Genomic DNA, 14,103 nt, shown 5'->3' with positions numbered 1-14,103 from the left:
ACTGGCCGGTTTGGGTATTGGAAGTCACCTGCACTTGCAATACCAAAGGAAATAACACAAAAGTGACCCAACTTCCATTTCCATATTATGGGTTCAAGGGTAAACCCTGTATGTACCAAAGAGAAAAGGATGGCTGTGGTTAAAGAGCCATCCAGATTCAGAGAACAGACTAAAATACCAACCCAGATATGCTTCTAATTTCACAGTACTCACTGAGGAATACAGAGTGTTTGTACAAACTATCTTGCCTGCCTAGACAAAGCTGCAATACAAGAATGTAATGGAAATTTTATTAAAAAGCTATTTTAGTTGAAGTTTGACCGTGGGGTTTTTTTTTGCAGGTATTTAAGTCTAGTTTGTTTTTTTCTAAATATTGTTTTTACTCTTTTTATTGCTTGTTTGTTTAGAGTAAAATTTCAGTACATAATTGATTTTATAGATGAAAATTTGGGTCCAGCTCCCCTTTATATTCTTTTTTCTTATTTCTTATATTACATTCACAAGAGCAAGAAACCCTGATTTTGAAATTTGGTTTAGGCATCATATAATTGACAAAGAGCATTTGTAGGGTAAAGAAACATTTTAGAAGTTCTGTCTCAGCTATTAACAATTGCAATACTTTTTATGAAAGGGTGTCTGTCTGTGTCTTACTTGAGTAGGACAAGCAACCCTTAAAGCTCAGCATTTTCTTTCATTTCAGGCAGATAAAATAATGTCAACATTTTAGTACTGCTGTGCCTGTAGTCAAATACCTCAAGCAACACCTACTAAAAGAAGTGACCTGATTTTCAGAGTGCTTTTTTGGTCCCTAAAAAGTATTGGCTGCAACAGATGCGGCTGCAACAGCTCATGCAGACAGTGCAGCTCACTGTCACAACAAAGTGTTTCATATTATGAGAAAAAAAGTACAACATAAAGCCCTCTCCAAAATGCAAACTGCAAGAATAAAATCAATCAGATTATTTCATACATTCTGTTTCTACACATATGGTACTACACATCCTGCACTGTGATTTCTTCTGTTGATTTGGAAAAAATGCTGGGAGAAATGTTTATGTGAACCTCCAGATCTCTTATTTTTTTCAAGGCAGGGAGTCTGCACAAATGTTCCCACAGGCTCTGACTTTATTTGAATGACCAATATTATGCCTTGCAAGGTCACACAAGTGCAAATGCACTGTATCTTCTGCCTTAGAGGATTAATGGGATTAAGATTGACATACTTGAGATAAAGCTGTTTCATGCTTTTAAGAAAATCATATTATCCAATTACCTTGGCAATACAATTTTTCCAGTATCAGAATATCAAGAGAGAAAATCACTTGCATGGTTGTTTTAACTCTTATGAAAAAGGGGAAAGAGCTAAATTCAGATCTAACAATGAACATTGTTTTTATTAAAATTGAACTATTATTATTCACACTATCAAAGTAATAATGATCCTGGAAACATTTCATTCTCTAAATTTTTAAGCTCATGTACAAATCTTAGAAATATACAAGCTTAGCTCATGAAATCAATCAAATCAAATGTACAAATCTTAGCTCATGTACAAGCCTAGAAATCAAGAACGTACATCACTTATAAAAAAGGCATAGGGAAACAGAACAGCATTACTAATTGTATAGAGATAGAAAATATTCAGCAAAGGCCTCTGAGCCCATGCAGCTTACTGAAACTTAAAACTTCAGCAAACCCCTGGCAATAAATTGCTACATGTATGAACACTAAGCCTGACAGCAATTTCTTTCTTTTGATTCAACGGCTGATATATTCTTTTGTAAACAGAGCAGACTATAACGATGAAGTACTGCTACTGGCCAACATCTTACCTGGATTTAGCATCATTTAGTGTATTGATTACCTGTCCCAATCTTTAACTAAATTTATGCTGCTCTGCAGGTGTTCACACTCGGTCATTAGCCAGGTTGTACTGACTTGTCACTTCCTTTAATGCATTTTTTGATATAAAGGAACTGGATTTTTTAATAAATAGCCTAGGACCCCTAATAAAGAAACAAAACAAACAGGTATACTGGCCTCACAGTTTTCAAATATTCACTTGATAAGCCCACATGTAATAATATGTGAAATAAGCCCATATTGTCATTGCAAGGGTAAGAAAACATTTTTTAAAAATCCAGTTTCTAACCAATTAAATTAGAATATCTATTTTCCTTTATTTTTAAAATTTTTAAATCTCCTCCCCCCCACCAATAGTTATTAACTTACCTTGCTGGAGGAAATAGCAAACAGACTGTCTCTATAGCAAATTAAGTTCATTATTGATCCCTAGTTTGCTTTGGTTTATTGCAGCTGAAATCATTAAAGCTTCTCCCTGTGCTTTGCCAAAGCAATGTGGATGACTATAGAAGTAAACAAAAGGACTGGAAGGAGTGGCTAACCATCACTCACAGCAGTAGACTTGTAACTTTAGCTTTCTATTTGTATGCAAATACTTAATGAAATGAAATCACACAACTGAAGAACAATGCCTAATGACTGCTCAGTGCAGATTTTTCAAATCCATGCAATTTGGTCTCCTTAGCCATTATTATGCCTCTTCTGCATGCTATAAAGGAAGTTTCAATTGCCATCTTCCACTTACTGAGCCTATTCCCAGCAGTCATGAATATTGAATTAATCAGACCAATAAGGATGAGTAACATTTCTTTCTATCAGTGTGCATATGTTAAGAATCACTGAAGTATGGAAAAAAAAAAGGAAGCCTTAGAAAGCAGAAAGAAAAATATATGTTTAATTTTAATGAGCCTTAAGTATTTTCAAAAAGGCAGTTAGGAGGATTTCCTTTATTTAGGATAAATTTAATATGCTCAGTATCTGCAGCAACATTTGCTTTAGCTTGTACTGTTGGAGCAATCATGTTCTACTAATAAATTAGTTTAATTTAGCTGACTTATCTCCATATTTTTTTACAAGAAAGGAATTAACACCAGAACAAAGACCTGTCCAAGACAGAGCATTACTTCCTCTATCCTGTGCCCACCCCTTGCATCAAACCTGAACAAACAGGGTGAAGAACTGAAATCTTCCTTGACAAAACAGTAGTTTGGAAAGTCTTCTAAACCAGTATGAATCCTGAGAGAGTCAGCCAATAGACAAAATTCTTCAAGTTTACGATGCCCATTCACCAAAAGGGGTCTTGACCATTGGCTCGTCAATCTGATTCACATTCTCTTCCATGATGAGGAATGAGTGTCTTCTAAATGAAATTACCATGTCTTGATTCCAGACAAATATTTCTCCTTCTGCTTTATGTGTAAAAGTCCAACCAACCATGAAGATACAATGATTCCATCCACTGTCTCGCATGTTTGCCACCCATAAACACCTTCTGCAGAAACGAAGTCAAACAGCAACCAGCACGTCCATTAGCCGAGGTGAACATCACTGAAGGTCACAGAGCAGGACCTTGGCCAGGACCTCAAACTAGAGCTGCTTCAGTGATACTCATGGATGATATCCTCCAGTGGCAGAGGGCAGACATTCGTTCTCATCTTTCGCAGTACCCTTGAAGCATTCAGTGCCATTGGTTATGATGATATATGCTTTTTTGGCCAATTAAGGAGACAGGACGACTGCTAACACAAATATTAATCCTTGAAAGGACACTTTCAATGACCAGCAGCAGAGAAATGTTCATTTCTTCTTTGTATCTCCTTTTGTGGTGAGTCACTTCAACAGCTGCACACAGTGACTGGTCGGCATCCAAAGCAATACTGTTAGATGAGATGCCATTTTACCCTTCTTTCACTGCACACAGGCACAAGCCTGCTATCAAGCAGACAGCAGGAAACTGGCTAGTGGGTGGAGAACATGTAGCTGAATCCGTATCCTTGGAAGAAAACAGATGTGTTGGGGAGAGCATTTTGAGAAGCAGCCCTTATGCTGTTTCTTTTGGCTGACTGTAACTCAGTAATCTCTGGTGCTTTGCTAATGTGCTCTCACAGGCAGCAGCTCTAAGTGATGCCCTTAAACTGCCATCTCCTGCTGGCTCCTGGCTTCTGTCACATTTTAGTGGCCAGCGGACACTTCACTGACACTGTTACAATGATTTCTTCGAGATTACAGCAATGCTATATACCTGTGAAATAAGCTTTGATTTGGCTGTAAGGAAACTGTCCTGGTACCAGAACATCATAGTGTATCTTCTAAGCAACTCCAGATAGTCACCAAATGGTGACCTGTGCTCTACAGTAGTGTCCCATAGGGTATGAAATCAAGGTCATAGTCCTGACTCTCATCTGCTGGAAACTGAATTGCTAGAGACCAGGAAACCTCAAAGATTTCTTGACAAACTGGTTAGCAGGCTGGGGTTATGTCAGCAAAGCAAAATTAGACACAAACTTATTTGCATAAAAGACTCCTGGACACAATTCAGAGACTATTTGGAAGCCCTGGCCCTTCAGAACTGTCACAATGCCTTATCCAACTGTTTGACACATTGTTTAGTCTTTGGTGAGAGAAATACATATGTATCAGAAGCCCAAAGAAGACAGTTCATTGCACAGTTTCAGGGTAAGAGGATAAAAGGACAAACACACACAAAAGATTGATGTTCTCATTGCTTAATTCACTAGTGACAGAAGCTCACCTGTGCAGAGCATTTGTAAAGCAGAACAAAAACTTGGCCAGATAACCCAGCTCAAACCACTATTCTGGCACTGTAGTATTTCCTCACTCAAGATCTATCCTGTGAATTCCATTCTTGAAACAAGCACAAAACCCCAACCCAATAACTGGATGAAGGGAAATACTCTTTATTACTTTGCACTGAGTGAGGAAAATGTATCATTGCCCAGTGTTTTCTTCCCCACATTTTTCATGTGTTTCCTCAATAAAAGTTAAGGTTTCAAACTCAGAGGCAGATTGAAATGATCCTCTTTGCTGGACTTGACTTGTCTTGAAGATTTCTTGTTTTATTCTTGGGTTTTTTCTTTACAGTGAAATTACTGAAAAGACTAAGATTGGAATACTCCAAATATTTAAGGCTACAGGAATACCAAATGCCAGCTGTTATGTGCAGCCATAATTTTAGTGAACATTTCTGAGCTAACAGTATATGTAATGTAGTGTCACCTAAGTAGGTTGCTAAATCCTATAAATGGTATGTCAGCAACAGGTTCCAGTTGCCAGAATTGTGTTCATTAATGGATGTACTGTTAGAAAGGAAGGATGCTAACAGAATGAACTGACAGTAATTCAAGTTAATCTGGAAAAAGTAAGGTCAGTGCCAGTACATTCAATACTTAAAAGTTACAGGATGGCAATAAAACAAAAGGACAGAAAATTACAGAACATTGGCAGATAAAGTTGCAGCTGAAATTGCTGTTGAAGAGCTCTCTTTGTACTTAGGAGGCCCCCATGACTCAAGACACCAAAGGTCAGCACAGCTTTCAATTAAGCAAATAAGAACACACCAGTTGTTAAGGCGAAATAAGTGGCGGGATCATGATCATCAACACAGCTAACAATTTTGGTTGGTTTTTTTGTTGTTTTTGTTTTGTTTTTTAGCTAAATTGAAGGACTGCAAAGAGGAGGAAGATGAGTATATTGAAATACTCTCCAACATATTTCTCTCAGTAGAGCAATCACATCTTGGGTGGGTTTGCCTTTGGTAGGCTAAACAACCAAGATGCCAGTTTAATGGAGTTATCTGTTAGTAATATACAAATTGTAAATAAGCTGTTTTGTGCCTAATCTATTAAAAATCCCCTTGAAACTTATACCTCATATACTTTGTAGTTCTGACTGAAAAATTGAAAGAGAAATAACATGTGCTTCATTAATTTTCAATTTATAATGGAATATAAGCCAAAAAAGTAATCAGATACATGAAAAATAGAAGATCTATATTAATGGATGTTAATACAACTTCCATATATATACGTAAAGATATTCTGGAAGATTAATTTGAATATGGTAGTTGCATCTGAAATGCAAACACCATAAACGAGGAAAACACAAACTGAAAATGAAGAAAAACGTGCATAGATAAACTTAGTATAACATCTAGCATAAATTGCTGTGTCATAAGGATAAGCACTTTGAAGTGTAAGGCACCATGTTAACTAATCACATTGCACTTACTCGTCCTTATTAGCACCCTGACCTTTAGGTCTATTTGGTCATCCATGGACACAGGCAACAAAAAGAGGCTGGCTGTGGCTGGAACTCAGCTTTCCTAAGAAACTGTGCCTTGTCCTGAGACTGGAGAACAAGTCATCTGGATAATGAGTTTCTCAGCACTACACACTGTGTACCAATGCACATTACAGGCAACCTTCACCCTGGAAACTGAGTGCAGTACTAACCAGAACCCTTGGTCACCGGAAAATTCTTATTGCACCCAGAAACTTGGTTTGCATTTTTAATAGTATTTCTCACAGTATCCCACCAAAGGACAAGCAAAGCAAATGTGGAGGCCGAATGACTGCACTGTTGCCTCCACCTTCTGTGCTTCAGTTTTCAGAAGTAAAATTTCCATCCTTAGCCTCAAGCGTCTGACACAACTGAGTCTCATCAGTTGCAACGAAAAGAAAACTTATGACTGACCCATATGAGAAAATAAAATTAATCTGAAAAGCCTCATTCTTAACAAATGGACCAAGGTCAACAGGAATGGTAATTACAGGGAACATTAAATGGCAAAACTATAATCAGAGACAAACTCTACAGTGTATTTGATACACTACTAGCTCCAAAATTCATGAATTCATAGAAAACAAGAGAGTCAGAAATATCTCCCTGTGTATTTAGACCCTATTGTTTGCAGCAAAGGACTGCTGCTTACATGTTGTCTTTGATAGTTTGGTTAATTTAATTTTTTTTCCAGAGCAGAAGCTAGCAGAGAAGTAGAGGCTGTCCACTGCCTTAAATTTTTTTTCTTTCGAGGGAGGGAAACCATCTTGAAGAAGCATTTTGATAAAACATGAACAATTCCTTCTCACCATCCTTCGCAGTAATCCAACTGTAAAGCTGGATCAAATACCACTTTCCTGAAATAAAAATCAGCTCATAAAAAGAACCTTATCTTTCTACTATCCAGCTGCTCACTCTTGAAAAGAGAAACAGAAGCTAAAAATGCAATTCCATTTCCAAACTGCAGGTAAGAGGAAAAGATTAGCTTGACGGTCTTTAGACTATTCTAGGACAATATCTGTTTCTGAAGATGCACAGTGTAGACCCCAGCCTCCCCTAGAACTCCAATGATGGACATTGTGCCTCAGCAGCAGGGCTGGAAGTGGAGCCTGGTGGGGTAAAGAAAGACAATACAATGCAGAGGACTCTGCACTTGATCCAAATTCCAAATTATGAGAAATAATCCCATCTGTAATAGTAATTACTGCCAACACCTTCCACAGAACAGTCAAGTGGAAAATATCACAGCAAGTGAAATAATTGTTTGTTATTTCTATGTCTTTACACTGAGAATTCATGCAGATACTTTTGTAATAAAAGCCCTTACAAACAAATGTGAAGTCAATGTCACATGTGATCTCTGATATACTCAGATCTATCAGGATAAAGAAAATTATCCTGAGTACCCTGAGTTGGAAAAAAGTCACTCCTTCATTGAATTCAGATACTGTGACAAGAAGAGATTGCATGAACAAGTAGCTGCTCTTTGAATGATCAGAGTTTATGTCCTGAGAGTTTATGTCCAGGACCACAGACAAATTAAATTACAAGCAAGTTGATAAATCTATTTAACATTTAGTGAGTTATAGAAAGCAACAAAGAAGCATCATGACAATGAAATTAAAGGATCAGGGTTGTCCAATGTTGTTGTGAATTTGCAGCTTTCATCTTATTTTGTGCCTTTCCAATTGTTCTAACACAGGACACCAGCCTTTTGGTGCAATAATGAGAAGTGCACCTGGAAATAGCAGATGCACAGAGTAACTCTACAACTCACTAACAGAGTGGAACTCTGCTGCTGTTAATATATTATTGCAGGACAGACGAAGGGCTTCAATTGGGTTCTGTGTCCCATTGTGCTGTGCATTGTGGAAATACAAAAGGGAACAAAGTCCAAGCCCCAAAGGGCTTGCAGTGTAAAAAGATAAGTGATATAGTGAAGAGAAAAGCAAGGGGATGCATTCAAAATAGACTGACTTTTTAAATACCTACATGCATTTGTCATCCCTTCAAGCTGCCAAGAGAGAAGAATAATCCTGACCTGCTTCCTCAAATCTACTGTACTCTGTTTGAATATTACTTCCAATGTTAACTGAAGCCTGGTTAAGATTCTCGTTTAAAAAAAACAAACAGTTTTAAACTAATGATATTTCCCTTGATTTTACAATGGCATGCAATTAGAAAGAATAAAACAAAATTAAGTGAAAACTGATACAGAATGGGAAACACAGCGAGAAGTAGTGATTCTAAGTGAGAATTTAGTTATTCTTGCCCTTGACAATTGTTGGACATATTTTCATACAGACACAGATAATGTCCTCTAATTCCACTTGAGGAGTCTATTCCTGTCAGTTAAACATTATCTAAAGGTCCCTATGGAGGTGTTCGTTTAAAGCTGATGCTGGCACAGTTTTTCACTCTTTTCTAGCCATCTGGTCACATACTGAACTGTCAGCTATTTTATCTGTACCCAAGAGAAGGCTGAAGGAGTAAACAAAAATACCAACAAGAAAAATCTCAGGGTTCAAAGTAACCACAACACTCAAGCCTAAAGTTATGATTTCTTCTTACTCACAAAATTCACATAAAATATACTTAATAAAAAACGCACAAAAGCTCAAAAGGTTGCAACCTGAGGCTATTTTAAAACCCCCCTCCCTCCCCAGCCCATACGCAGAGCTGTAAACACACTGAGCATTTGTATTGCCCCCTCTCCCCCACCCCACTCTCCTAAACAACTGATAGAAAATATACATTTCCATTCCTTTACATTTAAGACTTAGCATTCCAGAGTCTGGTAATCAAAATTATTTTGCACGACACTCCATAAAACGTTTTAAGATCAATTTTTAAATGCTGATGCCTCAGTCCTACGCTTTCTCTGCATACTGACTTAAACAACAGAATGTGGAAACTGACTGTCTCATTAAAGCACCCATATGAGAAAACCTGCTATAGTTCTATACAAATAGAAAAGAGCCCACTACATTAAAATGAAACCGAATCATCTTAGCAAACCTCTTTTTTCCTCATGGTCTTCTCTCTTCTCTGTGCAACGTTGTTCCATCTTACACACACACTTAGATGTGCCATAAGTGCTTCTTTTAAAGTGCATAAAAGCTATCCACAGCTCTCCTAAGAATGAAACAGTTTTAATATTTTCTGATCCATGTTCCTGCCACAAACATTCACCGGCAGTATGATAGCTCCAAGAGGAGACATCTGATTCTTGACATTTAAAGATACAATACTGGTGAAAAATAGTGACGCTGTATTAACTGCAAACAGCTTGTGAGGGAGTAGGTGATGTACTCCTAAAATGTATAATCAGAACAAGCAATAATTTCAACCTTTTGATTTTTTTATTTTTGACTCAGAGCCATAAAAAAGAGGAATAGCCTGATAAACAAATCTGGACACGTTACAATAACTGTTTTAGGAGAATTTATATTCTATGGCAAAAAGAAAAGTAGGCTGTTTTCCTGCTGGAGAAAGTATTAAGGTACCCCATAGTTTCTCAAAAGGGTCTCAAAAGCTTTCTTAAAAAATGAGCACTAAATGAAAGCAAAATTGAAATTACAGAAATCAAAGAATTTGTATCCTGGTAACATTCAGTTAATTGACATTGCAATGCTAAATGAAAGCACTAAAACATCAAATTCCCCATACCCCTACTGTGACAGCCTTATAAATTCAAAAGGTACACAGAAAGGTCTTATTTTTCCCACATGAAAAAAAAAAATTAATCCTGTTCTAACATGAACTATTACTTTGAAATACTGAATTCTGGACCAGAAAACCAAAAAAAAAACCCAAAAAGCTGATATATTTTAATTTTAGTAGTAGAACCCCTTGTTTGGTGATCAGTGACCTCTGGGGAAAGTTGGAACATCAGAGCAAACCTCCATCCCCCACAAACACCTGAGACAAGGCAGAGCACAGTTAACAGCAACCAGTTCTCCACACTGTACCTGGAGGTACTGACATGACCGTTCCTGCTGGCACGTCTCTGCCTTCACCACTGTCTGGTCCATGTTAACTGATGCTTTCTGGTAAACTTCACGGGCTCTGCTCACGGTTAATGTAGAGGACCAAGAGCTTTTCTTCATTAACTGGGAGTCCAAATTCACAGGCAGGTTTGCACAGGTAGAGCATTTGACATCATTATTGCTTCTGGAGGACTTCACAGTATGCTCGCTAATAGTGTTATAGGCTTCCATAAAGTATTGGGAAGAAGAGCGATCGGGGCATCTTCCCATGGTCATGACCCCACTGGGACCATGATAAATGCAAACATCATTGTCCAAGTTGTCATCTGAACTCCACCATCCTGATGCATTGGATCTGGGCTTACCTTCTGATCGCCTTTCCTTACTCTTGCTGCGCTTCCCATACCTCATCGTCTGTGACTCCTCCGGGCTCGCTTTCCCCCCATTGACGCTCCCCTTGGATGGTCCTTCCAGCGAGTGGGACTTGGTGAAGAGCTTTTGGACAGAGTGAACCAGGTGCCGGATCCTGCCCGGGCTGTCGCTGCGGTGCTCCATGGCAGTTCGCTTGTACTGCAGAGTGTGGTAGCCATCCCGATTCAGGGGCAGCTGCCGCTCAAACTGGTCCAAGAGGTTGGCAGGAATGCGGTTGGTCTTGTTGGCAGTTCCGTGGGGAACCAGAGCACACTCGTCCTTGAGTTCGTGGTGGGAGCTGTAATGCCTCCGGGGAAACGTGCTGCTGGCAATCTGATCGTTGTAGGGCACCATGCACTCAGCCTGGAAGGAGTTCCTTTGAGTGTAGTAAGGGTGGTCTGCGGGGTGGGGCTCCACCGGGTTTAACAAGTATGGCTTCCTGTCCTGGTGGTGTGGCAGGCTGTCACACGCAGGGTCACAGGCAACCCCGTGGTGGTGACTGCGGCTGCCGGATAATCCCTTCATCCTTGGTGGAAAACGAGTCCCAAAGTCATCTAATACGTATGGCTGTGCGACAGGCAGAACTCAGAGAAAGGCCTAAAAGAAAGAAATACAACAGAACACGTAAGATATTCGAGCTGAGAGAATAAACAGCATGTGCACACTTAACATTCTTGGTTTCTTATTGCAAAAGTAACTGGAAAAAACTAAACATTCTCAGACTCTTTTTATGCTTTAATCTTTCCCACATCCAGCGTGGTGATAAGGATACCTAAGTAGTACACAAGAAAAGTTATCTTGTTCCATTAGCTGCAAACAGACACAATATGCCTTTCCAATATGAAAAGCAAGAAAGGTATTGCCACCTCTACTCTAAAACCTCAGTCCTGAAAATATTAATGGACAGGGACCTCCCAGGATTCCTTAAATGCCCATCTGCATGTTCTCAAGGCCAAATGGACACATTAAAAAAGATATTTTCTTTAATTTCACACTTTCTGGGCTTCTTTGGGCCAAACTCAAATCATGGCACAATTAATGGGAAACCTTTCGCTTCAATGAATATTTTTAATCAATCTCCTTTTACTCAATCTCCTATTTTTACTCAATCTCCATGTCGTCTGCGTGGACTGTAATCATCTCATGGCAACAGCAAGACATTATTTCCATAAGTTCTTTTCAAATTAAGAGTAAAATAACAATAAATTACACTAACTGTCAAAACAAAGCCAAACCAACTATTTAACATCCTATATATCTGTAGGGTTTGTATTTACTATTTTCTGGCTCCTACTCACTAAAAAAAAACCCATCTTATTCTGCTGATGCATGGCTTGATTTATTTCTCAATAATTTTTCATTATTCTAAACAGTGTTCATATATCCTTACATATTCCTACCATTAAAAGAACTGGGATAGCCAAACCTTGCACACAACAATAACAGTTAATAACAATAACACTTAATTCTTGATTGCAGTTATTTGTCCCTGAAGTGACTCTCAATGATGTAGAATATGGCTTACAACAAATTGAAAATGGAAATATTCATCCCAAGTGATGTAATGACCACTCTGATTGAGGTCAGATGCCCTCATTTCAACCCTCAACTCTAGCAAAAGTCTGGATGAAACCTATGAGCTACCAGTGTGTAAATGATGAGGTTTCAGGTGTGGCAAAGCAGTCTCATGGTGCCATCTGAGAAGCTGAAGGGCAGAGGACTACCTAGAGGATGCTTTCTTATACTGCACTGAAATCGGAGTCACTCAGATACTTTACTAATTTCTGGCATGGCTAATCACATAAATACTTCTGTAAATGTAGCTCTTGAGATCTTTCTTGGAGTAAGGACAAACATGTATAGCAAACAGGTTTCCAGTCTGCTCCTCCAGCACTCTCTCAGCTAAAGTTCATGTTTTATCAGGTTGTAGACATTGTGCCCACTGGCAAATTGGTGACAATGAAGTTTTCTAAAATAGCATTAAGTTAATGTCAGTCTAGAAAAGCATGCTCCACACTTCATCAGAACTTATTTTACATTTTCTTCTGAACCTGCAGCAAGCCAAAGAAGAATTTGTTTGTTTTTTTTTTTCAGTATGCTTCAAAGCTAATCTGGATGTCCTGCATTTTATTCCCCCTCACTGGATCCCTGCAATGCAGAAAATGGTCCTTCTCAGGAGACCTTGAATTAAAAAAAAAGTTTTCAAAACACCACAAAAGGCTCTTGAAATATTCCAAATGGGTAAGCTGACTGATTTACCTAAAGGGGAGAATGGCTAAAGGCACCTTAAAAGCATGAAAATAATATATTTAGGGAGATGTACTTGTCAATTATACTGTTGTGACAATCCTAAGCACTTCTAAGGAGAATTTTACATCCCTACCATAGTTCTAAAAATATGATCTACTAGTCTGTGTAACTGAGAAACATCCAAAGGGATGTAGTAGTAGATTAATTAGTTGGGTAACTAAACATGTGACTTGAACAAAGATACCCCATCAAGCAGAGTACTTCTAAAGGACACAGAGACAAAATAAAAAATACTTCAATCTTTGCTATCTATGAATATCTTTTACACATCAAGGCTTATGAAAACAAAATTTCAGCCAGTTTTTTTTTTTTTACTTAATTCCATAAATCCATTTGCAATCATGCAACAGTCCTTACAATGATGGATAAATTCTCTTAAGGCTAAAAAAAGACTAGTGTGCTATATAAGTTAAAAAAAATTACACCTTGCCTCAAAGATAAGAGAAAGATATGAAAGAGTACAACTAACTGGGACATGCTGTAAACCAGCAATTTATTTTCATTTTTTCTCTATCTGAATGGCTATGAAATTTTCATATACTGTAGAAAAAAGAGTATATGTAGGCAAAGAACCAAAAGGACCAATAATTTACAGCATAGTGAAGTCATGACAGGCACAGGACATGTAATGAAATTATCAAGAAAATGTAGCCTTAATATACTGATACAGAAAATGGTTGGGGTCAGGAAACCCTTGATCTGGCTTACAGACTGGGACAGAATATTGTGGAGAACCTTGAAACTAAAAACAAGCTTAAAAGATGAAGCCATGGTTTGACCAATGAGAACAGCCATGTTACCAGCTGTGTTTTGGATGGACTGGAAATATGGATGCTAAGGAGGATGTGCAAAAAGTGGTAAAAAGTGAAAAAGCTTCTGAAAAGTGACATTTGTCTGTATAGAGAGAAAACGACAGGCTTTCAAAAAAAATTGTGGAGGAAGATTGGCTAAGCACTGCTATATGAGCTTGGATGGCAAGTAGGATGGAAATGTTTAGGAGGAAAAAATGCATGTATTTTGAGTCTGAGCTGTCAATGGATCTTTTATGAGGAAGTACTGGAGAAAAGAGCAGAAGAAAGATAGGATGATCTGCCCAAAAGGAATCAGATGAACAGATAAGGAGAATAACAGAGAAAATGCTTGTGAAAGCAGAAGATCATAGAGTTATGAAAAATCAGATTTAAAAGAGGAGGAAAAAAAGAAGAAACAAACAAAGAAGCAAAAACCAGAG

At 38.1% G+C, this 14,103-nt stretch overlaps 1 protein-coding gene across 10 annotated transcripts in view; it reads right to left on the bottom strand.

The window, feature by feature from the left end:
- The window catches only part of DLGAP1 (DLG associated protein 1), a 403,108-nt gene that overhangs the window by 127,442 nt on the left and 261,563 nt on the right, over positions 1–14,103 (bottom strand). For all 10 annotated transcript variants that reach the window (XM_063166836.1, XM_063166779.1, XM_063166794.1 and 7 more), the window contains one exon: positions 10,134–11,159. In XM_063166836.1, coding sequence (XP_063022906.1) covers positions 10,134–11,087 — 954 coding nt within the window. In that variant the 5' untranslated portion in view covers positions 11,088–11,159. The remainder of the gene's footprint in view (positions 1–10,133; positions 11,160–14,103) is intronic.

This window comes from Melospiza melodia, chromosome 1 (genome assembly GCF_035770615.1).
Source record: "Melospiza melodia melodia isolate bMelMel2 chromosome 1, bMelMel2.pri, whole genome shotgun sequence".
In the NCBI taxonomy this organism is placed as follows: domain Eukaryota; kingdom Metazoa; phylum Chordata; class Aves; order Passeriformes; family Passerellidae; genus Melospiza; species Melospiza melodia.
Note: the sequence above shows the minus strand (reverse complement) of the source record. Positions and strands in the feature narration are given on the sequence as shown.